Source organism: Pleuronectes platessa, chromosome 15 (assembly GCF_947347685.1).
Source record: "Pleuronectes platessa chromosome 15, fPlePla1.1, whole genome shotgun sequence".
Lineage (NCBI taxonomy): Eukaryota > Metazoa > Chordata > Actinopteri > Pleuronectiformes > Pleuronectidae > Pleuronectes > Pleuronectes platessa.
In genome coordinates this window covers 12600059-12627656 of record NC_070640.1, presented here as the reverse complement: position 1 = coordinate 12627656, position 27598 = coordinate 12600059, and the positions used below count along the sequence as shown (strand labels likewise).

Below are 27598 nucleotides of genomic sequence, written 5' to 3'. Positions count from 1 at the left end.
TGAATGTTTAGATTTACAGACTTGATCATCTGAGCAGGCAGTGACACTTTGTGTTTAGTGCCACAAGCTGAGCAGTTTGTTGACGTTATTTTGTCATGTTTTGTCAGTCAAGACAATAGAACCATTGCTCGTTGACAGCGTACACTGGGCGTGTGATAAGTGGCAGGATGAGTAATGAATCTCTAGAAATCATAGAGACAGTGTCGCTCATCAGGCAGTGTGGAACTGTGAGACCTGCACAAAAGGTACGACTGACTCCGGCCTGCTCAAGCTTTACGGGAAAACACATCTCAAAATCCATAACACTTTAGAGATTCAATTGATAGCCGAGTGTCCAATACCTGTCCTATGGGTGCCTGTGGGATATCCTTGAAGTTTCCAATGAGGCCGGGCCACATAAACCAGAGAGAGGTAATAAAAAACAAAGGTAAGGATGCTGGATTTTCTCCTTTTCTTATGATAAGTATTCTCTTATTTGTCTTCACAAATGTTAAAGGGGATGTTAAATTGACTTAGGATAGTGAAGAAAGACAAACAAACATCCAGAATTAGCTTTACACGAACACATCCATACAAAGAAGAAATACCTTATACATACATCAATATATCTACCTGTAACCATATAACCTAAGACTAAACTAAATATATGACTAAAGTCTCCATCCCTAACATAAAGGCCGTCTGGATCCAACCGACAAGTTGTGGAGTGACGTTAGTTAATGCGGAGTTGTCACCTGAAATTAATGGATTGTGCCTTTCTCTGATTCTTTGTATTCTAGACCAAATAAACAAAATTCTTCAGCCATGTTTTATTGTGCTGTGTACATGTGCGATACAGAAAAAATTCATAATAAGTTTAATTTACTGTCTAAAAATCATTACTTTGCTTGTTTTTTTAACAGCAAACTGTTAAGAATAAGGGAAAAAAATCGGATTGACTTAAAAGGATGTCTGCAGCAGCAGTGACCTGTTGGCAGCTACATTTGCTGACACCTCTGCCCCCCCCCACCCCTGCTTCAAACACTGTTTTCGCTGGCGTGTTGTTCCTGGCACAAGTGCGGCAGAAAATGGCACAAAGAAATGGCCTGTTCCGACACACGGTGGCTTATCCAGCTATCCCACGTAATTAACTCACACTTAATTACATGTCCTGTCAACAGCAGAAGCAGTTAATTTAATCACAAGCCATATTGTATAGGAATCAATTACATCACAGAAAAACGTCCCGGCTCATAAATTCCAACAATTCACAAGTATATTAATGCATCTTTTGTCTGCCGTCATTTCTCAAGTCTCTTAATCAAATCTGTCATATTGATTAATGAAACGTTTTACAACATTTACATGATACCTGTGTTCCTCTGTGTACAAAGTCCCGAGGGAAAAAAACACTCCATGGATTCCTCTCTTCCACATAAGGTAATTTGGATTAATTTGTGGTATAATGAGTACATTTTTTTCTAACTGTTCCACAGCATAATAATCTCATTAGTGCTTTTAAAACTGCTCTTCAACCATGAATGCAAAAGTTATTCAGCAAAATGAATTACAATTTTTGGGCCAATCTATACAGAGGGGTCACAAACTAATGGAAAAAACTGGATAATGTGTCCTGGTGATGGGTTGAGTCACCAGAACTGTTATAAGTCTCTGGACTCTCCTGGAGGTATGAACACCATTCTCCTCTAGAAGATGAGCCCTCATTGGATGTTTGGATGATAGTTCCACCGCCGGCTGTGGCTGAGGTGGTAGAGTGGATGTCCTCCAACAAGAAGGTCGGCGGTTTGATCGCAGTCTTAGTCATCTGCATGCCGAAGTGTCCTTGGGCAAGATACTGAACCTCAAATTGCCTCTCTGAATCTGTGTGTGAATGTAATACCCCCCCCCCCCCCCAAAAAAAAAAACAAACTGTAATGAGGAGACTAGAAAAGCGCTGAAGAAATACAGACCTTTTACAAAATCTCCCATAGATGTCCATTTGAGTCCAATCGTGGTTTTATGTTGAGTTAGAGCCTGGTAGTATTTCTCTTCAGGCGCAGCTAGCTAGCACAGGAGGAAAGAGCACAGCAGAACTAAATTGTTAAAAATCGATATTTGTGCTATTGGGCAAAATAAGCTATTTGGATGACTTTATCAAGAGAAACAGTAAATTCCTTTTTGAAAGAGGAAATGTTTTAAAATAAATTCAAATTTATGGCATGGTATGGAAGGGTACAGTATGGTATTGAACAGTACTGTATGGTACGGTATGGTTCCGCACAGAATGGTAGGGCTCATGGTATGGTATTGAACGGTATAGATGATCTATAGAGAACTCATTAGGCCAAAAGGAGACAGGGAGAGACTGGTTTAGTTTAGAGCTATTACGTCATGTTTAGCGCGACTAGAACAACACGGGTTAATTTAGTAAGTGTAATTATATTTTCCACAGAATGATTAATAGTTTCTTCTCTGGACTCAAAATAGCATTAAGGCAACAGGAGGATTTAGTTTTTGCTGCTGAACAATGAGAGGGAAAAGAACATTTGTGAGTGTAAGCTGAAGGAGACACTGTGGGAAACAAGAAATCGGCCACTCAGAAATTAAAGGGGTGTTAAGGGTGTGTTGCAGTGATCAGTAGGAGACTTTTCAGGGCCTGCAACATTCCACAGTGTTTCGTGTCTCGCTCTGCTCCCTCCATGCCTTACGTACCTCTTTTTGGGCCATCTTCGGGGGCTTTCCTACGGTGCCGGTCATGTGTGCAGCTGGGGATGGAGGCCACGCAACGCTAATCCTCCTCCCCAGCTCAGGAAAGTACCCTGCCTCCCTGTGCAGAGCGAAAACAACAAAGAGCCGAGTGTAGCTGCAGCCTCCGGGGTTCAGTGCACCCACCAGAACATGTCCAAGAGTCACTTCTTGCTCCCGTCTATCCATGCATGACTCCTCTCGTCTCCCTCGCTGTCTCTCCATGACCCTGTTTTCAACCTGTGAAAGACATGTACGAATGCAACTTGAAAAAATGTACGAGGGTTTAATATTCCTGCCTTTCTGGACCACGACTGTCGAAGGTCAAAAGACAGGAGACGCAGTATGAACCAGAAGAGAATGTGTAAAGAGGTGCTTTTATAGAAACAAAATGATTCCGTATTTAATTTTATATAACCATATTAGACATTGTGTAGAACAATACAGAAAAAATGGCCTGATATAGTCAACGTTGAAACAACAGCGAAACTTATTGATTTCTCCAGAATCTGTGGACAATAGAGAAGATGGAAGAGAGACGTGGAGTATCTCTGGACTTGAAAAAGCAAAACCTGGTTTAGCTACAGAGCAGCACTGCATCATGTTACATTGACCATGTGTTTATACATCAATCTTTCGCCTGTTTTTAGCCTGATGCTGGGTGTTGTTGCTTGTGAGGCATCTGTCTTTGTCTGTTCCCTGCCTAGAGACGACATCTGGCATGTTTTCATGTTGTGTGCTTTAAAATGTTGCTCATGAACACTCTCAAATAAATAAATAAATATACACAGGTTCTGGAAAGAGTCTGTAAAATACAAAACAGTTTTCTTAAACAGTCTAAGTCCAGCAAGGTCACGTCATCGTGCATTCTTAAAATTGATAACCTTCATTCTAAATCATTTTTGACGGTGACTAAGTAGCAATCAAAGGCTTTACCCCGATGATAACAGCTTCCCTGGATGACAACAAGGATCTGTGGCTGCATTCATCTAGCATTCTTCAAATTAGTCAAATTCTGGGAATCAGCGTTTTTTTCCCAGGATTGATCGAGCATTGAGTGGGCTTAATGCGAATGCTTCAAAGAGAGTAGTGAGCAGAACAGAAGAGCCCTGGGTAACATCACATGAACCCGGCCTTACAGCACTTCCTCGGCAAACACACGCAACTTTCAAATGAAAGTCACGAATCGGGTGAAAATGTGTTCATTAAGAAACTCGGTGCCGATGAACTGTGCAAAGAAATGGGTTGTTTACATGCAGCCAAAGGTAAAGGTGTCGACTCTGAATGCAGTTAGACACTCAGCCATTAACATCAGTGTCACATCCGGGGTCTTAGAACAATATGTTCCACATAGATGTCATATTTCACCGTGTCCACATCTGTACATACGACAGAAATTGATTGTCCACTTTACAGGGGCGGATCCATGGATGGGGCAAGGGGGGCACTGACCCTAGATTCAATCTCATTGGCCCTTGAAGTCCACCTGTCCTGCCAGTAGCCTTTATTAGTAACAATACTATACATTGTTCACATTGTGCATTAACAAGGAACAAATTTCAAAATAAAGACAGGGATGTGTGGCTTTGCTGAAAGCTAATAGAGCTAATAGAGCTAACTGTGAACAAAGAAAGACTTAAATGTGAATCTAACTGAATGAGGAAAGAGCATGGGTGGTAGACCTATATTTGCCCTCTCTGTATAAACTGTGGCCCCTTTATGGCCCCTAATGTCGAAAAATCATGTTAGTGAAGGTTATGAAGATGCTATACAAACATGTCTGACGTGTTGATGAGAAACATTGACCTGGCATTTCTCCGCGGAATGTATTTTGAATGAAAATCACTGCAAACACTCTCATGTTTAGGACATACCAGTGTAAACGTGTTGTTTTTTAAATTTAACTTTTCCCTTGGAAGTGTTTTTACAGATCAAGTTCACACCCTGAACAGTGTGATTTATTATTTAGATGAGCTCTCTGTTTTGAAACGTCATCGAAGCTCAAACTGAGAGAATCAGTTTGAAAAAACAGTGTTAAACGGAGAGGGGGAGTGTGAACGTGGAGGTGATCTGTGGGGCTTAAATTAGCTTTCTGAAAAGGAAATGTAGATTTTCTGCTTTGCTCGTCAGGCTTGTACTAATGTCCTGTGTTGTTGATGCTGCCTAAAAACACATCTTTGAGGAGGACGTGACCCTGTGCCACAACGTACACATTTTACTTATCATATCTTGACGAGGATTCAATTTAGCTCTTAACCAGGGAGTTACTCCGTAAGGAGACCCCCATCACTGTAATCAATGAGACTCGTTCTTTTATAGGCTGAAATGTTATAACCAGTTTTTCTCCTGTTTTGCTGCCTTTTGATTTTATATTTGTATTTGTATTAATTCGATTTTTGTTTTATACATCTCCATTTGAGAGTTATATCTTGTGACAATGGCAGAAAGTTATCAGGACGAGTAAAGATGCCTCGTGTATCATTCACAAGCTTTTTCTTATTTCAGTTCATTAATTCAAATTATTTTAAACATAGAACAATATAAATGGATTTGTCTGGTTCTATTTGGATGATAAATTGGATGATGACAGTCTTTGTGTTTTTTTTTTACTTTAGTATTTACTAAGTAGCTAAGTGTCATGTTTACGAGAGTGAGATCATATTTGTTTGCAGGGAGGTTGTTTGGCTACTGGCAGAGTTGGTAGAACACCCCCTCCTCTCTCTTTCTCTCTCTCTCTCTCTCTCCCTCCCTCTCTCTCTCTCTCATCAGCTGCCGCGATATTTTCCAGCTCTGGAGCCTCAGCCGCGCAGCTCGATCGATTCGCATTGATTGTCCCTGACGAGCTGCTCCACTTTCTAGCCAATGTCAGCCAGTCTGCGATCGGGAAGGAGAGAAATGAAGGAAAATCTCTGCCGCCCTGGTGGTGTCATTTCCACACACTTAGGTTGGCCGCCTGCCAGCAGACAGGGGCGGCCCGAAGAGGTGGACTGGACTCTGGGGCTGAGGAGAAGGAGGAGGAGCAGGAGGAGCAGGAGGAGCAGGGAGAGGAAGAGGGGGCTGCTCCCTGAAGTAAGAACAGACAATAAACAACACAAACCGTTAACACACTATATACGTATACAATGGAACAATATCGCACAGAAATTAAATTATTATTGTTATTGTTATGATGATGATGATGATGATGATGATGATTATTATTATTAGTAGTAATATGATTAGTAGTAGTAGTGGTAGTAGTAGTAGTAGTAGTAGCAACCGTATTGTGCATGTACAGTATGACATTTAAATTGAAGATCATAAATACAATGAAATAGAAAAATAGAAAATAATATATAGGCTACAATGTAAACAAGATATATAGTGAAAGCCTATTGCAAATAGATCATTGAAAATAATGACAATGATTATTACGATAGCATCGTAAAACCACAAAATGAGTCAACACAATACAAACACAAGAAAATTGAAAATTGAAAATAAAACGTACAATGTAGAGAAAGTATATATTTTATTGTATTGCACATTAATGAAATTTAAATGAATGGTGATGATATTCATGATTGTTATAATGATTACAACACTGAGTAAAAGTAATAAATAAGTAAACACACAATATAAACAAAGGGAAATACTCTATCCCATATAATCATCATATATACAATGTAACAGTATTGCTAATGTATGAAATTGGCAATAACGTGACAAAGATTTCCCTCCTTAAAAAACATATTCTGCTAATTTCAACATTTCAGAGAAATTGTCTTTGTACGAGCCATCATATATTTTTCTGTTGTTCAAACAACCTATATATAATATGTCACATATAAATAAAGACACATTTCAGCCAGAGCATAATTTAATCAAAGATATCCCACACAGTCAGAGCACAGTCTTCTCGTGTCAGCTCACAGTTTAACACTGACACCTCTCTCTCTCTCTCTCTCTCTCTCTCTCTCTCTCTCTCTTTCTCTATCTCTCTCTCCTTCTGGCCTCAGCTGCTGAGAGAGAGAGAGAGAGAGAGAGAGAGAGAGAGCTGGAGCGCGCACGAACACACACGACCACCGAAAGTCCACTTCGGTTTTTCCGCGAGGCTCCAAAAATCTATGAAATGTGTTTGCATGTTCCTCTGTGCGAGCGGGGATGTAGAGGTGGGATCGCGAGCACCGAGGAAGCTGGGGGAACCCACGCGTTCAGCCTCCGAGAAAGTACGCTTTTCCCAAAATAACTGACTGGTGAATAATTTTTTTCTTCTTCCCACATTTTGTCATTAACGGACAGCCACTCTGTGGGATTGTGTTTCCGGAGAATAAGCTTCCCCCCCCCCCCCCCCCTTTTCCTTCCACCCTCTGGGTTTTTTGTCACCATTCTGCACGGCAGGCTGAGAGACGGACCGCTCGGACTGAGGGAGCCCTCCCCTCCGCCCGGATCGGCTTGGGTAGGTGCGAATCAAATGGGCCCGTGTGGGGCAAAATATGCAGATAACATGGGGGAGAGAAGGGGAGAGGGTGAGGCTGGTGGGGGGGCGATCATAGTTTGTTGAAGTCTGCTGAAAGTTGGGATGTCATCTTCTTGTAGGATCAAGTGGGGGAACTGGGGCTCCCGTGTGTGTGTGGAGACATACAAATCCTCCAACGTGCGGCTGCAGAACATATGCTCATTCTGCAGGAAGGCGACCGTGCTGCCACCGCCGAGTCCACACGCGCGGCTTCGATTAGACAGACCCTCACTCTTAATGACTATAATTATAATAACAGTAATAAAGCCGTGTAACTCTAAGCACGGAGGTTGGATGGATTATTACGCGTGTGGGTGAAGCGGATATTTGTACAAGCTGCTCTCGGGTTTTTCAGGAACAATCTTCATTTCGTCTTTATTTCATTCAAGTGTCCAGCGGCGCGCACACGCGTCACCAGCACGGATCTGGACCAGGAGCCAGGAGAAGTGCTTTCTTGTGAATCAGCTGCTCGGTAATAATGCGCACTGAACTTGGTGGTGCCGGTTTAATGAGAGAGACGATCAGCGCGCGTTCCAGCGGGATCATGTCTGCATCTGACAACACTCTCCGGTCGCGACTCTAATTGAAACTTTTATTTGAAAGCGCTGTCGTGCAGCCATTTAGTAAACAGATAGCGCTGTTTCCCACGCGCGTAAAAACGAAAATTAATTCGAGTTTTAAATCCAAATTTCATAATTGTCCGATTTTTCTGCGATCTCTCTCCATCTTTTTTTATGAGAAAGTTCCCAGGTAGCGTTCACCGTGCTTTACCCGGTGATTCACCATTTACTCCCCCCCACCGCGACCCTCCAGCAGTATCCTGCCGCTGCCCCGACTCCTCCATATGTTCATGAATCACCTGAAGTCTCAGTGTGAAAGGCGCCGCTCTATTTCTCCAACTTTTTCTCGTGCGCGCAGTCTAATAAGGGAGGGGGGGGGGGGCGGCAGGTTGTGGACAATGGATGAAACCTCGAGTCCATTGTCACCACGCGTTTTAACTTCCTCTGCGCTTGTGCGTCTGCGTGTCCACGCACGAGTGTGCGCGCGCGCCAGTCAGTCGACAGGCGGTGGGAGGAACGGGGTGAAATGTGCTGCTCGCCGGAGACGAGCGATGAGTCCGCAGTCAGCCCCGCGCGTCTGGACGCTGCGTCCGTGAGTCGCCTGAACTTAACGCTCGGAGTGAGTCCTCCTGTCTCTCCAGGTGGAGTCAGCTGCTCGGCGCCAGACAACACACAACCCTGCAGGACATTAACACAACACTGCTCCATCACATTCTGTAAAAACACCACCGTGATCACCTGGCACCTGCGCGTGCACTGACGTCAGTGAAGGGAACTTATTCCAGAGTTGTGCTCGTGACCGACACAACACACACATTTCTAACGCTTGTGATGGTTTCCAAATGGAAACTTTAAGCTTGACTGGTTTAAAAGAGATGAGCTGTCAGACTTGATCTGTGATTTCAATTAGAGGGCAAATTGTTAGTTTAATTAAAAATGTAAATAATTCAGGGTTGAAAGTAAATGTTCCATAGAGAGCCGTAGCTCACTGATGTGGTTTCACTGAACTCATAAGTGACTGGAGCAGGTAATATGAGGCCATGTCAATGTGAATTGTGAGTGTGTTTGTGTGTGTGGTTGTGTGTACTCATTTAAGACCGTTTCCAGTACAAACACTGATCTTGTCGGGACCAGCAGACCCTATGGGGACCATAGCACGTTTCTTAAGAGGCAAACAGAATGTCTGAGTTCCTTTTTAAGATAAGGGCTGAATTGTAGTTAGGTTGAGGTTATGCAGGAAATGGTCGTGGTTAATTCCAGGGATAAGGTTTGAGTTCGGCTGCACACAACGTATGTCCAGATAAGGATAGCTCCGGAAATGAGTTCGATTATAGACCTATAATCCTAGAACAATCCACACAGGCTCTAAATGCATTCCCCCATCACCTATTGATCAAACTAGTCGACGACTGAACCAACCATTCATCCATGAGTGTGGTCACTGTGTTGTGGACTGACACTCTCCTGTCTGTTGCGTCTCAGCACAATGTGGCATCTGTGGAGAAAAATCATGTTTAAAAGATGTATAGCTGTTCAAGGTTAACTGTTAAAAGTTTGGAACTATAAAAACCTGAGATCTGCTAATGAGCATCACATGAGCTGTTCATGCTCGTACAAGTACTGACACAACTCACTGTGGCTGTTTGGAGCTGCTCATCTTTTTTTGGCCTACAGGACTTTAGGCGATTTAAACTTTAATATTCAATTTAATATTCCACGTTAAATGAAGATCTCTGTTTGACTGACCGTTTTATTTGAAAACAATCTTATTTTCTTTCTTACAGAGTTTTAGAAGATTGATATCTCATTAGGATAAAGCATAAAGCGAGACGCTTGTGGAGAAGATCATTCACTATACATTCATATGTACTGGACTATTTCTTGGCCAGTACCAGTATCTTCCTGGAGTCTCCACTGGTTGCAAAGCAACCGGCCCTGACCAATAAAGAGTTTTGCACTTAACCCCAGTTAAATGGTGAATTGTTGGTTTTGGACCAGATTGAACAAACAGGACAGAACATGTGAGCTTCAGAGGTGCTAGTAGGTAGATTTAGGTAATTTTGAGGGATTCTATTTTGGAACTCATATGTCCAAGTCAGTTCCTCCTGACATTTTCTGGAACTCTTCCCACCAATACCCCAGTAAAATGTGCATTGATAATGTTTCTAAGATCCGACACATGCAAAACTGAAAAAACTAAAACAAAAGAAGAACCAAAAGAATATCTCAGGATGAAAACGGGGAGCCATACACGTAGAAGACACAGACTAAGATATAATCTTGGAAACCAGATTCAACAGCTTTTGGTGATAGGGACTGACACCGGTGTCACAAACACATGATTTCCGCAGCGGAATGTATTGGTCATGTCCTCCCTCCTGCATGCTCTATCCAGCTGCCAACCCACGCCTGAAAGATCCGGATATTTTTCTGTTGTTCTGAATGCGTCTGATATGTGAAACACAAACTCTGGAAAATGCCCCCACCCTATTTCCCCAACAGTTTCCAGAGTTAACGTTTGAAAACAGAATATGTTAAGCAAAGCAGGTCCGCCCCCGATTCTTGTTTCATATTCAACTCACAGACATGAGTGGTGTTGATATTTTTTGATCTAATTCTTGGCAAGACAGTGAATTACAGTGCTTGCCAAAATGTTGAACTGTAACTTTGAGTGTCTGTCTCTGGGCACTGACACTGAGACACAAGTGTTATGAAAGATATTAGATTTAAACAATCTACATGCCAGGGTGCAAATAACGACTTTTGCATGTGATTAACCTGTTTCAATTTTTTTAATATAAACTGTCTGATCACTGACACAGCTGCCACAGTACATGTGAAGGGAGATTCCATGATAAAAACATCACCACAAATTAATTTCTATACTTGACATCTGTTTTCCATATTAACCATAATGGTTGGAAATTCTCATTGAGATTCTCATGTTCTGCAGATCAGCTGCTGCTGACTAAGTGTCCACCGAGTGACATCACTCAGCTGAGTCAACAAAACATGCTCCAATTAATGTCAAGTCTCCCTATAAGCGCCTTTACTGAATGAACGGCAACATTTATAATCACATTAAAAGCGATGTAGGCTTGTCAATATTTTTACGGACACATTTATTGACCATAAAAAAGGGACGGATTCTCAACCAAAACAAAAACTATTTAGATTTGTCTTTAATGGCAATCAGGCATCAGAGAAGCTTCTCACGGTGATAGAGATGGGAAGTGCTGCTGCAGATCTGACCACCAATAATGTGGTTTGCTCCGTGCCGCTCAGGCCACACCTATGCTAAGCCTCCACACGGTCGTTGGGCCATATCGATCATCGGGACCATTTATATGCAGATATCCGTCTCCATTCTAATCCTGTGCAGCAGGTTTGGGTATGTGCCGATGTGAGAAACCTGATGTGTGAGACTTTAATGTGAACCACAGCATTAATTCTATAACCTCACTGGAAAGTGATTAAAACACAGTTAAATGACCGAACAGCACCAATTATCTTTTATCAGCAGTTTTCCGCCAGTGGCCCTCGGAGTAGCAGGGGCAGTTGTGGTTTAGGAGACAGTTCATATAAGGACATAAAGCTCTTCTGTAGGATGAGGGGAAGGGATCTGAGGGGCCTTGATGTTGGAAGTGGGGGGGGGGGGGGGGGGGGGGGGGGGGTGATCCACCAAAGACTCTGGGGTGACGATGAGGGAACGAGTGTTACTGATAGGTCAGCGGGACAAACTGCAGATGTGCACAGACGGAGCCGAGGAATGTGATTATGGAGTAAAAAAAAGAAGGGAGCCCTTTTTTCCATTGGTTACACGGTGTGGTAGACCAAACCTACCCTATGTGGTGGGGTGCACACGTTTTAGCTACAGTGTAAACCCAACCTGTAAACAACCTTATGGTTAATAAGATCACGCAAAACCAACTGAATAGATTTCCATGAAAGTTGGTGGATGTGGTACAGTGTGGTATGAGTCAGTGAGGAACCCATTAAATATTTTGGTGCATACGGATCAGGGGCAGGTGCAGGAATTCTTTTCTTTGTTTCTTTACCGCTAACTCCAAAATGTGTTGGTTTTCATGGGATTTTTAATTGCAGTGCAGTCCAGCAAATGCAATCCAGTGTTTCATCTTGCATGATACAGACAAATAAATCTGTGTTGCACGTTGTTCTCATGATTTAAAGACAGTTCATTGGGCGTCACCACTCAAATAAAGGTGCAGTGTCAGCGTCTAGACTGTCAAAATAAAGATTAAAAAACTGAAATTAGCACGTTCACCCAGGTGTCATGTTTCCGTCACTGTCGATCTTAGCCGGAGCCGATACAAACCTGTGTGGGAGTGAATTCCCATTGATTCCATTCCCATCGCAGACAAAACCAGATGTGATTGGGTGTTTGTGGTTTTTTTGACCAGTGAAAAGGGGCCGTTAAGAGAGGGTGTTTTTTCAAGATTACTCAGAGAATAAAATATGAAAAATTATAATAATTGAACTGATATCTACGAGTGTGTGACATTTAGTGCAGCTTGAAGTTAATGGGACTGTTTGGACTTGGTGGAGAAATGGGCTCAATTTAGTGCAATTCTAGTTTCTGTCTGGCAACAAAATGTTGTTGATGCATGAAACTGGGCATAAAACCACCTTATATCAACACTGTCTAGCTAGCACTACTTGCTAATCAATAAAAATGTGTTCATTTGTTTCTGTCTTGACAATGATAGGACAGCGTTTGGCTATCATATTGTCCTGACCCGGTTTTCTATTGTCACATTTGTTAGGTGAATTACAGCAGTGAGGCAGTGTTGTCGAAAGGATGTGTTCGGTTCCTGTGACAATAAAACCCTCCTGAAAACCTAACACAAAAGTTACTGTCGTTTATATGAATGGGAAAATTATTTATTTTACTGAGGAAACAAAAAAACAGTGTGTCACCGCATGCTTGTCACCCAGTAGGTGTTGCTGGGACTGATGCGAAGCTCGTCATGGAAACCATCGTGCTGTCAGGAGTGAGAAAACAGTGGTGTTGTCATTGGGTGGTCTTATGTCAGGCTGGTGGGGGAATGGTGTCCTTGTTGAATTATTGTATCTCAGCTGATCAGGGATATTTACATCAACCATGGAAGTATTGTTTTTGTCTGTGTTTGTCTGTTATTTAGCGGGATTACGCAAAAAAAACTGCTGAATGGATTTTTACGGATGTGTTGTGGTTCAGGAAAGAACCCATGAAACTGGTAGCTGATCCGAATCACACGGCAGATCAAGAAATGTTCTTTCACTGATTTCCCATAGGGAATAATTCATGGAGCTTGAAGGGGAAAAAATTAGGCACATTTAAGGAACTGGTATCTATGAGTGGGAGAAATGTGTTGCAGCCTGACTGAATGTAAGGTGACTGTTGGGCCTTTGGGGAGTAATGTGCTCTCTCGGTGCCCCTCTAGTTTTGAAACAGTTTTCACGAGCGGCGATTGCCAACTTTGACACTTTGTAGCTGATTTGAGAACTAATTTATTCCATCTATTGATAATGTGCCACCTCATTAATTATGGGGACTATTCAAGTCTTTTAGCACATTTACAGTATTTGGATCATTGATGAAGCAGTTGGATCCGAGCTGGATATTCTCCCAGGCCACGATTAATCAAGAAATAATGTTGTACAAGCAGCTTCTCAGATTTACTTTTTCTCAATGCACGGCTGCCAAAGAGTTCAGTTAACGTCCCACTAAACAGCCACCTCAACAACCGTAAAGTATTCATAGTTGACAACTGAATGTATCACACTTTTTAGGTCCAACATTAAATAAAACAATACAAATCCCTGTGTATGGCTCTGATGATTTGCAGTGCTGTGATGCATTCACCCACAAAGGAGCAGAGATGCAGTAAGTGATGAGATGCTTTTGGGAAACCGGACCCTGGTCAGGGCTGTAGCGGGAGAAACTGAAACTATGGGGCTGAGGGGCTGCGGAGCTGGCTCTGGTTCACTGGCGCCACATCCCCCTGAGCTGGTGAGAATGTGGGGGCTGTGCTCTTGCCTTTGAAGCTTTACCTCCCACTAATTCTGGCCTTCCAATTTCCACACACTGCACAGACACCCCCCCACCACCACCATCCTCTTCCCCTCCCGCTCCCTTTGTTTTCCTTATAAGGACTGGCCCGGCCATTTCCTCAGCTTTTCTGTGGGAGGTGGAATGCTTGTTTGTGAACACGGACAGGTCAGGAGAACAGCAGCAGAGTTTTTTGTCCATAGATGAGCAGTCACAGGAATCTTGTGCTAAAGGCCTGATGGATGCATGCAACTCTTTCCAGTGGACACTCTGCTTCTAGTAGCCTGGCGAATCCTCTACATAAGCCTCACCACTCCACTAAATCAAGCATAGAACCAAGACATATTGTGCTACAGGTTTGGTCTTTAAAACTGGTTGAATTATAATTAATTGACTGACATTGTCAACTGACAGCCGCCAAAATAGATCAAAAGATAATCACAGAAAATCTGCTTCCTTGGTTCTGTTTCTGGATCGTTGGGTCAGGTAGTGGATCAAGGGTCAGACATTTTATTTCTCACATTCTTTATCACTAAGGTACACATTCAGATCAATGAGCATGTTAACCACTGTCAATAAGTACAACAAATCTTACTAAATTACGGTCATGTATATTTTTGGTCTGAGTTCAAAGTTATTATAATTTATTTTATAAGTCAGATGTTTGATGTTTTTCAGCCTGGATCAGGAAAGTTGGTTTTGTCTTGTTGATCAATTTCATGATGCTCGAGTAACGTTGAAGTCATGTGACATCTGACACTTTTTAAAGATATGACGTTTTTACTTGGCTTTTATTCATGCACAAATTGAAAATGATAATATATTAATCTCATAGTCACAACTTGTTACTAATGTCTAGGATTGGAGTATAATTCATGTTGACCCGCAATTGAACAAAAATGGAAAATGTTTGTCTTGAGCCTTTCAGTGTTTTGGTGAGGTAATCATTGATGGGAAATTAACACTCTTCTCTCCCTTGTGTTAAGTTTGCAGACGACCCATGGAAGAACGTGGATGAGGGCTGAGCTATAGTGCGGGCTGAAGGCTCCGGGGCCTGCCTGTTGGCTGGTTGGTTGGTTGGTCCATTGAAGTGAGGCACCACTCTCCCCAGGACACAGAACGGACCGAGGAAAGGTCTCTGCTCCCCCTCCTCGCTCACCCCTGTCCCCTCTCCACCCTCACCCCCAACCCAGGCACGTACGCTCTGGACCATGACTACCAGGCTGTCGGAGGGGGGCCGGACAGAGGACCTGGAGCGAGGTAGCTGCAAGCAGGACTCTCCTGTTATTGAGCGCAGGAACCGCAGTGGCATCCTCAGTGAGCCGCTCAGTAAGAGCCTTAAGAACTCCCGTACCCTCTCCCAGTACAAATCAGTCTCTTCTGCCACCAACAATGGACACAGGGACAATACTGAGAGTAAGCGCCATTCGGCCAAGCCTCAGCCACCCCCGCAACCCCAGCCCACTGTCTCTGCACTCACAGCAGCCAAGTTGGACCGAACCCTAGAACAGGTTCTAGAGGGACAGAATGGCCTGCTGCACTTTGCCCAGGCAGCAGCACTGTTAAAGCGGGCCGGTATGGAGCACATGCTCCTGCCCGGGGGCATGGGAGTGGGAGTTGGCGGCGGAGACGCAGGCTCGGGGGGGTAGCGACTTGGAGGGTACGTCTGTCACGGATGCCGTAGGTGGTCCTGTTGACTTCCCATATGGAGTAGGGGGTGGCTTCCCCTTCAACCCCGGGCTTTTCATCATGACGCCGGCTGGAGTGTTTCTGGCAGACAGCGCTCTACACATGGCCAGCCTGGCCGAGTACCCAGCGCAGAGCGAGCTGGCCTCTGCTATCAACTCCGGTAAAAAGAAGCGAAAACGTTGCGGCATGTGCCCACCTTGCCGCCGGCGGATAAACTGCGACCAGTGCAGCAGCTGCCGGAATCGCAAAACAGGCCACCAGATCTGCAAGTTTCGCAAATGTGAGGAACTGAAGAAAAAACCATCTGCTGCTCTGGAGGTAAGGGGGTGGTGGTTACAATGAACCTTTACTTTTTGAGCCGTTCTTAAGGGCCGTCCAATAATAGGTTTAAAGGCTTCGATCACAAGAGTTACCAACAATATTTAGGGGCATTAACCATGGCTCTGCGTAGAAAGCAAGATAGATAATCTTGAAATCTAAAATTTTGAGATGATCAACAAAAGTTGTTTAAAAAGTAAAGAATTGTAGATGTCCCAATGATATTTCCGTTTCACACCTGAAAATACAAGAACATCTTTTGGTTCATACCTGAATGTCCTTCCCCTTTAAGGGATATAGTGCAGGGGGGCTTTCTGGTGGGATGACGGCTCCACAAGCCGGGATATGACAGGTGGTGAGGAGAGCGGTGGGCGTGTGCAGTGTAAGCATTCGCTATGGGGTCTCTCTAATCTGTCCACAGTGACCACACCATCACCACGGCCATGTCTTTCAATCAGAAGACTTCGTTTTCAGCAAACACACAAGGTTGTGTCTGTTTTCCAGACAGAGACACACAATACCTAGTTCAGAGGAGCATTTTGGGTTTGGTCACATGTGCATCCTCCGTGTCCTTACTTCAGCATATGTTGTTTGTACAGAAAATGTGTGTATATGCAAGGTTGCGGTAATCGTGAATATGTGTACAGTATGTGTTTGTGTGTAAGTGCACATGCGTGGGTATGAGTATGTTTGTGCATATAACAAGGCCCATCTGGCCACAGAGCTGTCATCTGGAGCACCAGGTGTCAGTGTGGCACATGCGCCCTCCTTTTCGCTGCCGCTGTCCTTCTCTCCGCCGACACCCCGGCTCATCTGAACGGCCCTCCCAACTTCCTGTCTGTTACCGCCATCGCACCCGGTGGCCTAACTAACCCCGGCTGCGGCGACAGAACGACCAATCAGGGAATCAATTCCAGCAGATGTTCCATCTCAAAGGAAATAAAAATGTTGTGATCAATGGATAACGGTGTCACTTTGGCTTTACTTAATAAATTGATAGACATATAACCTGGTTTGAACATGAACCAGCAGAGAGGCCTCTGGTCTAATTGACTCAAGCAGGATCCTGGCTTCGGACTCCAAAAGGCTTTACTTCTTTCTGCTTCTGATGATGATTGAGGGTGACAACTCGGGCCTCTTGTTTGTGGGCTGAAAGTTTTGTTGTCCAATCCCCATGTGTTGACTTTGTTCATCCACAGTGCAAAGCTCCTTAAAGGGATAGCTTCCTTAATGCGAGACTTTTTTGTCAAACTAATTGAAGAAAAGCGCCAAGTAAAACGGGGATCGGGTCCGTCAGGTGTGTATTGAGTGGTAATGTATGTGTAGACTTTTAAAACAAGAACTATGAATGGAAATATGAACATTGCTTTTGGGAGTATTTATTATACTAGAGGTGAAACAAGTGTCCATTAGTTGATAAGAGGTTTGACAGAAAAGAGTTTGGCAGTTATGTTGATAGTTTTAATAATTGAATGCCAAATATTGTGATTACACATCTCAAAGAAGAACATTTCCTGTTTTTCTTTGTGACATATCATTCTACACCTGCTTGAACAAAACAAGACATTTAAAGAGATTGTGTTTGGCTCTGTGAAGCTGTGACGGTGATTTTCTTTTACAAAAAAAGAAAAGAACATTTCACAAACTAAATGATTGATCAAACATTAATTGGTAGATTCATCAATAATGAAAATAACTGTTAGTTGCAGCCCTGCGGCACCGTACAGAGACTAGTGGAAAGCAGTTAGCCGCCTCAAACATGGAGAGGAACAGATCTATAACACTTGAATGTGAAAATTTGGAAAATACTGGGCGACAATTGATCGTGTTCATGATTTGTGTTTATTTTTTTTGTGTTGTATTCTTCAACTGCAAATTGTCGAGAGGCTTTGTTTGTCTCCGATGATGATTCACCACCACGGTGAGATGTGTCAACCTGTGATGTAGGTGGTACGTCTCAACGTCTGTAGCAAAGAGGAATTCAATCTTAATTTATGAGTTGTAACTGATGTTGGCGTAGCCGGCTATTCTGATACCAGTCGTTCACACCAGCGGTGCCAAACCCAAATGGCTGTGAATATTCATGACGGTTGATATAGGTCATCATGTTGCTTGTAACGTCACAGTCTGCTGATGAACGGAACTCCGGGGTAGCATAGACCTGCCAGGCCTCCGAGCACCAAGTATAATAGCAGTCTGATTATTGACTTTAGTAATTGCATGGGCTGTAATTACCTTGCACACGTGTTTTTCTTACTCCTGACATTTGAGAAGATCTACTTCTCAAATCCACCCGCTCATTTATTTAATGTGTCTGTCAAGCAATTTCCTCTTTTTCAGACCGGGAATGAGACGGGACACCTCGGCTGGCAATTCAATTTCACATTTACATAGTGTTACAATATTAGAGTAATGACAATTGTTGAAGGATAATATCTGGGGTTTGAAAAGTTTACAGCTGGAGTGTGGGCAAGACTTCTCTACCACATCATTCCTGGGTGCACAACATTAGTTTTGCTGTCAGACGCAAACTGTGAAAACCCTTTTTTCAGACTTAAACGTTGCCTGAACTGGTCTGTGAAACATGGGAATAAACTATTAATTATTGTGTTTCACTGGGCAGACAGGTGGACCGTGACACTACAGCCGACCTGTGCATTCAACAGAAATGAATGTGAATAAATGAGCGGTCTCTTTAATTAACAAAACAACAAGCGTTTTGTCGGCTTTCAATAGATGAAATATTACAGTGTGTCAACGATGATGGAGTCAGTGCTTTGTGAGAGGTGTGAACATTGTGCAGTGGCACAGCTGTACTGAAGGTCGGCAGATATGGGAAAGGCAAGAGACGTTTACACCTGAGTGTTGAGACTCCTGCTCGTTTACTCATTCAGAAAGCACAAGCTAAACCTCATCTTCCAACATCTGACAACCTGACGACAAGAAGTAAAGTCTTTGTGACAAAATAATCCTGATGCTGTTCCTCTGACGTTTCCTCATAAACCTAATGGACCCATGCTCCGTGCAGAATACTGTGGTGTACATAATATACTTCAACGGGGACATCGAGCAGCCGATCATGTATGAATTTCAACACAGCTGACAAAATGTGCAAATACACCTGAGCTGTTTTCAGAAAAATTTCAAAGTTTGATATTTATGTATGGCTGCTCTTTTTTATCCTAAGATATATGTATTCTTTTAGGGTTTTTTTCAGTTTTGCTTCCGTAACGCTTTAGAAATGTTATCAACACTGCCACTTGCTTGCTGTGAATACGGAAGACATTTTCCTGCTTTGTTCTCACATGGCCTCACTCACATTGTAGTAGCTGGGCTGGCAGGAAAAGTTCCGGGAAATGTCCATTCTCACACACAGCCCCTTTTCAAGGACATTTCAGGAAAATGTTGGGACACCAGTGCCCGTCTGAAAGCCGCTCTGAATGGTAAATGGGCCTAAACTCATAACGAGCTCCTCCTACTCATTCAGTCAGGATTCCATCAAGTGTGTCTGCATTTTGTTGGACAGCCACAGTGTCACCTCCTTTCCTTTGTACAGAGCTCTGACTTTGTTATTAAGTCAACAGCTCTTGTTCCGCAGGTGATTAGATCAGAGAATGCAGCCTGCGCCGCGCCGCCGGCCAGCGTGATGTCATCGCTACGAGCTAAATGTCACGCGGACCAGATTCATGGAGGATGTGCTGCGTCCACAGAGAAAGTGGCGAGCGGAGAGTCAGCAGTAAATCCCTAAATGTCGATATTGAGTAGATGATGTGCGGTGGTCGATTACAGTGTATAGTTTTGTCGCCGTAAACAAGAGCTCTGTGGGAGAAATTCCTGCTCCCCGTCGATGCCTTTAATGCAAATGTAGGGGGCAACTTGGGGCAGCACCTGAGCCAGAGGAGCAGATCCTGCTGGCTCCCAGAGTCCAGGGCGAAACCGCAGCGTGCCTCAGCTGCAGCTCCAACAGCCCCTGAGTGTCACATTCCCCTTCACTCAAAGACGGGAGCCGCCAGATCCCCGTCTGCCATGGCTGCTGCACTCAGCGTGCCGTCTCCAATGGGGCATGACGTCTTATTTAACACGTGAGTCTCGCGGTCAGTTTTGTCAGATGGGTTTGACTGCCTTCCAGAGCGCCTCAATGTGTGCACGAACACGTGAACAAAGAGACTGGAAGCAGCACCCGGGCCTGTGTTTCCCCCTTGCATTTGCATTGAGAGGTTCTGCCCGCGTGTGTGTGTGTGTAGAAGCCCTTGAGCGTAGACGCGCTGGTACACAAGTGCAGTCCGGCAGCACTGTGCTTATTTTAAGGGTGTTGACGGTTTCCATTGAAATCTCACGGCAGCTCAAAGAAGAGCGTAAAATTGGCAAGTGAGGGGGAGTTAGCATGCGGAGGCCTTTGCCACCTCATAGCTCAGTGGCTGAAGATGTCTGGATTTATTCTGGGAATGCTGCATTTGAGAGAAATAAGTGGGAAGGCAGCTCCTTTCTGCTCGGGCGTCTGAATACCCTCCAGTAGTGTCAGTCTCAGTGACGCTGCTCAACGCGGAGCGAGGGAAGGAGAGTCAGGATTGGGAAGTTGTAGTTGTACCTTGTTTTTACTCGTATGCCAGTGTTTTACAATCGGGGCGCTGGTGGGCGATTTTCTAAATTTTCTAAGACATGAGCTGTGTTTTTGTCTTCGTCTACACATGCGTATTTTGAGGTTTTATGATAAATATATCTCACTGGTTGTGTCAAGGCCGTGCATCTGCAAGCACCTGATCATACTATTGTTGTTGATTAGGGTCCACTTTGTGCCAGACGCTGATATGGGAGCAGCATATTCCCTCGCGGCCTTTCCTGCCTCCCAGACACCATACACCAGACAGTCAGGACAGAGGAGCCTCATGCAAACTGACAGGCATGCAGACTGACACTGAGACACATGGATGTGTGGGAGAGTTGCTGGGCAGACGCGGGGACAAGGTGGAGGGGACGGGGAAGGCTGAGGGAAGACGGACAGAGGAAGAAAGCAGGGAGGCAGCCGAGGAGTGAGCGAATCGCTGGGCACTGAAATAGAGACAGTGGTATTATCTGGAAAAATAAATCAGGCTAAATTAAGATTGTGTCATTTGCATGCCAAAAGAAGAGTATTTCAGTGACCTGATTTCAACTTTGAAATGTGGTCATTTAACTGCTATTAAAACCGTCATTAAATAAAAGCTTGACATTTAAATATTGTTTACTTCAACCAAATTAGCCCAGATTTAACCTTGATACCCAAATGTAATTACTGGTTGTGTATTGAAGGTTATGTCTAGTTCACACAACACGATTCTCAGTCTGATTTCCCAGTCGCTGACAAATCTTGTAACTCGCCCTGATAGGAGGTAAATCACCAATCTATGTGTGAGCTCTTCGAAGACACGACTCAACCTCACCGACATGGAGGATCCTCTGACTAGATTTCTAGCCAGCTAAATATCTTGACGCTTCCAAAGCCAATCAGAGCGCAGGACAGGGAGTTCAGACACTCGTGAGTTTCTCCCGGTGAAAGATCATGTAGTGTGTGACCCCCTGTCACCACTCTGGTGCAGTGGGAACCTGCGACTCCTGATCACAAGACAGCAAGATGTGTGGTGTGACCCCGAGGTGATCAGACAAGTTTGAAAGTCACATAGTCTTAACTTTGCACCAGTGTTAAAGGATTGGATTGTTAGCTGCATTATTTCCCACCATTCAGTCAACATTTCTAGCACTGTCTCCATTTATAACTAGCTGCCACAATTACTAATTAGTATCTAGTTACCTCCATCGGGTGTGTTTTCACTGGACGGATTTTCATGAAAGTTAGAGGAAGGATTTGTTCTGCGTCAGGAAAGAATCTTTTAAATTGAGATCTGGATCAGGGGGCAGATCCAGGATTTTCCCTCTTGTGTTCTTTAAAGTTGCGTAATAACACTTTAACACTTTCATTGGTTTCTCAGAGATTAATTAATTGATCTTGATTCGGAAATTCTCCCTGTTCTGCCTCGATAGGCTTGTGCACTCAAATTAATCCCATTCTAGTCGATTCATTGATTAGTTGAGCACCAAAAATATAAATCTGCAACTACTAAGATAATCGACTAAGTAATTCAGTCATAGCTACATAGTTTAATTGAATTTAACATGTAGTCCTTTGACTACATAAGAGTAGTAAGAAAATAATTATTACTTGCACGTCCATTGACACCACTAATGTGGACTTGTATAAATACCTAATATATGTCTAATGGCTTGGACTAATTGATCAGATTGTGTGTGTGAGTGTGGCAGTATGTGTGTGTTTTGTGTGTGTGTGTGTCAGTGTGTGTGAGCTCCTGCTCTGGCTCTGGCTCTGAGATAAGTGTATGGGTCAAGTAAGAGGACTGGTATCAGTGTATTTACATATCAATCATAATCGACTCAGGAGAGCAGGCTTAGCAGAAAGCTTCACCCCTTCAGCCACATCAACACTGAGTGTCTCCACCAACTAGAGGTCACCGGTGTTTTGATTCGCTTGTTTTCCCTCCTGCTTCTCAGAGCAGCAGACAGTGTTACAGCCCACATTCAATACACATTACGTGGAGATGCTTTGTGTACATTGTGTCAGTGTGTGTTTTAGTATTTTTTTTTTTCTTCCTGTGGGTGTCCATAAGGGAATCCTCAAAATTGTTGATGATAAAGCCATGAAAACAATAACCAGACTGCTCAGCGGTGCCCTGGGGCAAAAAGCTGAATTCATGATGGCTTAAACTGGCTATCAGGAATTTGCATCTGCAACATCTAACAGCGCTCGCCGCGCTCTGAAAGCCCCATTGTACACGATGGTGATTTAACTCGCTTAAGAAGCAGTTAGTCTGGAAAAGCACTGGATGTTTTGTGGAATGTGACACGGAGATTGTTTGAGCAACGCTAAGACAAACGCCCGGTTTGCAGGAAGGAAAAAAACCACATCCATCGATTGCAGTGATTGGCCACTTCACACCCACAGATCCCATCTGTTTGGACCTGTGCAATCAGTGCGGGCGAACGCAGGGTATTTCCGTTCCTGAGCTGCTGCCATTTCTCCATTGATTGCACATGTTCGATATTGAGGGAAAAAAACAGCATTTCCAGTTCAACCGGGGGACGTGTTGATTCTCCTTCCCACGCATTACGTCACGGTCAGTGCGGCCTTTTTCCAGATTTTTGACATCTGTGGCCGGCCGGCGCCAGATGTTGCTGTCCTCTGACTGTCTCCTGAACAGCTGAGTGCCGCTGCAGAAAGGTCATGACGGAGACGGATGAGGCGCTGACTATACTTAACACACGGACCATAAAATGATGTTGGCAATATGCTGCTGTTAACCTCCAGGCTTGGGCTTCGTATTAATATTCATTTACGGCTCTAGTAAACTAACTTTCCAGAGAAAAACAGCTCCACAAGCACTTCAACATTCACGTCTTTGAGAGGCTGATAATGAAATCGAGAGATATGATGTGAACTGGCAATGAACTGCACTGTGGTACCCAGTGTCTCCGCTGTCAGATTATTCATGATTGTGCCAATTTAACAAATACAGCTCAGTGTGGGCTATATTTGACTGAGATCAACCGGAGTAATTACCTCGTGTGAAGTCTTTTTACCCGAGCGAAAGCGTTTTTATTTTTGTCAGCAGGAGTTAACTTTTAAAATGAAAGTAAATGAAACCTGGGGAGCACGATCCCCGCTGCCACTCGGTTTCATGTCCGGATTGTGAACAATGGCGCTGAAAGGCAACACTGCGCTGCTGATTCGAGGGTATGGAGGACTGGTTTAAGTGGGCTGGAAAAGTAATTAGGGCCGGTGTTGTTTCTGAGCAAACTTCTCTGAACTAGTGGGCCATTTACCTCTGACTCACCTTTTTCATACAACTGGTGATTTTACTGCGGCTGTGCAAGAGACATGACGCACAATCACAAAGGATTTTTTTACTTTACCATCTCTTTACTATAATTTTGTGTGTATTTGTGTTTGCATGAGTCCTCATCAAACCTTCTGCTGTCGCGCTCTCCTGGAAAAGTGAATGTGACTCCATTGTGTATGAGACTTTTAGTCCAGCAGTCACTGTTTGGTGTGATTTTTCGGGGGTGTATCGTGAGTGTCGGTTAACGTGCCACTGTGTGTGGAGGTGTGTGGCTGCACTTGAATACATATTGGTTTGGTGGGAGAGTGTGTGTGGGTGCATAAATGTTTCGCCGAGCTCCTGCCTGCTCCTCCTGCCTCACTCCTCCTGCCTCGCTCCAGGCATGAGCCGGCTCACGGAAGAATCCATGCTGCAGAATGGAGTTTGCAGAGGACGCCAGCCGCGCCGCAGCCCCAGGGACCCGAGTGGCTCCTCTGAGTCTCCGGATTGGCAGGCAGGGCTGCTCGCTGAGCCCTGCAGCTGCATGCATGCATGTGTGCCGCTCACTCTCGCTGCAATCAGACCCAGAGATAAGCACAGTGAGAGAGGGACGGTGGTGGTGGTGGTGGTGATGGGGCACGAGGGGGGGGGGGGGGGGGGGAACGACATCATCATTGATGATGGTGTGGGAGAGCAACGCGTGTGGTGGTTAAATAATAAATGTGGCATATCGGGTTTTGTGTGAAGCCGGGACTGAAGCCTGTTCCTGTGGTGGTGCTGAGAGGGGGTTGGGGGGGGGGGGACTGATGGACCAGACAATGTTGGATGAAGAGATTTAACACTCATGCAGAAATAAAGAATGGAGTAGAGCCAGCGCTGCATTGATTTGCCGTTGATCATTTAATTTGATTGTAAACTGGACGTTTTTATTTTGGTCCATCGAATATATCGCTCTAGTATCAACACATTCATTAAAAACAACTTCATACAAGTGCTCAGCAAACGGCGGTCGAGCTTTGAGTCATTTGACAAATTGTTTTCGTATTTATAAAGTGGCAGAAGGGACTTTTTAACCAATGTTCAACTGTTAGGTGCCTCAGGCCAAATCCACTTCACTACATTTTTGTTTGAAAAGGCATCATCTCTGCCACAGATACACCTGGTGTCCACACTACTTCGGGGTTATAGAGCTGCGATAACTGAGATGCTTGGAAACGCTGCTGGCCCCGGTTCAGATTGAAAACTCCCAGGCTGTAAACAGTGACACAGTCACTCTCAACCGCTCGTCGATGGGGTCTCTTCGGTCACGACGTAGCCTTCGCTGATTCCTCAAGCTTATCACATGACGCCCTTCTGTAAGAACACAACAAGCAGTGTTAGCCTCGGCTACCAGTGCAGAACACAACATGGAGAATCACCGTGTTGTCTTTTGCTAAAAGCTGTTGTGCCGATAAGTTCTGCGTTTTAAAATGATACAAGTGCTTACATTGGAGGAGCCAGTACCAGGATGTAGCCTCGGTGCTCTTTAATTCAGTTGCAACAACCAGTTGAGTCTGAAATTAGTATAAAAGTGTTTTTATTTGCATTATTTGTTTTTTTAACTTTCCGAAGATGTCCAATGATAAACACAACCCAATAGAGATAATATCAGATTTTGATTCAAATGGATTATCTTAGTTTTTTTTACTGCAAAATAAGAAATTTGAAGAGTCCATCTTTGCCTCTGGTAACCTAAGTTTTTCAATATTTGTCCTCCATATTTCATATATTTAGCGATTAAATGACAATTAATCAATGATGACAATGATCTTTAGTGTCAGTAGCAATGGGAGACTTAGAAACAGGAAGGCAACATTATGTGTTTGTCTCTGTGAAGGTGTGAAGAAATTGTATTTTTAGGATTTTATTTGCAAACATTTATGTGCTGTGTGCATTAACAACTCCAACTTTTCTCTTCTTCTCCTCCCTTCTCCTCTCCTCCTCTCCCTCCTTGTCCTCCGTTTCTCCAAGAAGGTGATGCTACCGACAGGAGCGGCTTTCCGGTGGTTCCAGTAGGACTCGTCCTCCTCTCCCTACCCAAAGCTCTGCCATCAAGTGCAATGCCAACTCCTGGATTGTCTCCCGGAACGGACACTGGCTTATAAAACAAACAAGCAACAAACAAAAAAAACATAGGAAAAAAAAACAGACAAAAAAAACAAAAGCGAAAAACAGAAGAAAAAAAAATCAATCGGGTAATGGATGCACCTACTTATTCCTTGAACCAAAAATGAAGCATAAAGAAAAGCATCTATGGCAACTTTCATTCCCTTTTCTATGTTTCCCATTTTGGTACCTTTTGTCCTTTTTCCAGCAGTTTTTCTTTTTTTCTTCCGTTGCTTAAACATGGAACTGTTCATTACCAGAAACAGAAATGACGGACTGAGTGTGGACAATCAACTAATTTCTGTGTTTGGTGTTAATGTTGTTCATGTGTGGAAAGATACAGTACTTGTGTAGAGAATGTAAATTTACAGCTATATTTTAAAACTAGTGGCTAATGGCAAACATTATTGTAATTCTTCACCGTTATGTTACCCTTGTCGATTTGATGACTCGTAAACGGACCAGTGGTCGTCTTTGAGAAGGCTAATGAAAATGTTCAATTTGGAACTTGGATGAAATTTTGAAAAATAAAATGTCACGCTATCGGGCAGATCTCCAGCGACCTGTCACCGGGTTGAAGACGCCGTTCACCAGAGCCTCAACCGGCCCTCCTCTTTACCTTTATAGTGAAACTGGCAGCCTTACGTTACTGTGGCCCTACTGAGCACGTGCCAATGCTGCTCAGGGCAATAGCACTAAGAGACAGCACTTGCTCTGAGTCAACCCTGCTGAACGCACTGAGACAAGATTACATTTGTTTTTTTATTTTCATTTTGTTTGTTTTTTGTTTGTTATATTTTCATGTTGTTGTTTTTTTTCTTCCAGTTACGTTGCTGGGTAGCTACAGCTTTTAAAAATAACCAATCTTTGTATTCGTTTAGAAAAATTTGACTGGTTTTGTGAATAAAAAGGAATGCATGTATTTGTGTCGAAAATTTAGAGCTCTGATGTTTGTCTATTTGTCTATTTTGCATGTTTTTTTAAAAACAACTTGGTTTGATAAAAAAAAAAAGAAGAAATATTGAGTTAAAATTTTCCATAAATTGGTTGAAACTGTTCCATTTTCTTTCATGATTGGATGTTAAAGAGAAAAAAATCTGAAAGATCCTCCCAGGAAAGGAGCTCATTAAAAGTAAATCAGGCGGCGGTATGGATCACCGTCATGTCCTGGGTTTGACAAAGATATTTCTCTCACTGCCTATGTAATAACTTCCTATAATATAGTGGAATGACCTTGCTATGCTAAAATGTAACCAAAATTATTTAAAAGATGTTTGAATAAGAACTATTTTGATTGCGGTGTTTCTTCAAAAATGCATGAAACCTCCTGAAACCTCCTGCTAAATGGCGTTTTTTTTATTTTTACTCAATGATTTTATTCCCTTTGTGACATTCAGGCTACTCCCTGACATTTACAGCCACAACACACAAGCAGGACATCATACATAGTCATGGCTTACTAATGGGAAGGTTTGCCATCAGAGCTCTAGAGCCTGTAATGAAGAAGTCTGGGTGACGTGTTTGTGTGTGTTTGGGGCTGCGTTATAGAGGGTAAATGAAAGTTTGGCTAAAGATAAGTGACAGTAGCACTGAGCGTTTTTAAAAAACTCTCAAAAAAAAGTGGTCAGTCTCACATGGGTCTTAATGTAATTACTGATTCTAAAGCCTCAGGTCTGTGACACTAGAGTGAATTTCCATTTCCTGCAAAGTGGTGATTTTCAGTGATTATTTTTCCACGGCCCTG

General features: G+C 43.5%; 1 protein-coding gene across 1 annotated transcript; it reads left to right on the top strand.

The window, feature by feature from the left end:
• Positions 1–6805: 6805 nt before the first annotated feature.
• cxxc5a (CXXC finger protein 5a) lies at positions 6806–26793 on the top strand. The gene is given in 4 exon segments (XM_053441441.1): positions 6806–7162; positions 14821–15474; positions 15476–15841; positions 25720–26793. Coding segments are annotated over 3 exon segments (840 nt in total). The 5' UTR covers positions 6806–7162; positions 14821–15045; the 3' UTR covers positions 25765–26793.
• Positions 26794–27598: the final 805 nt, after the last annotated feature.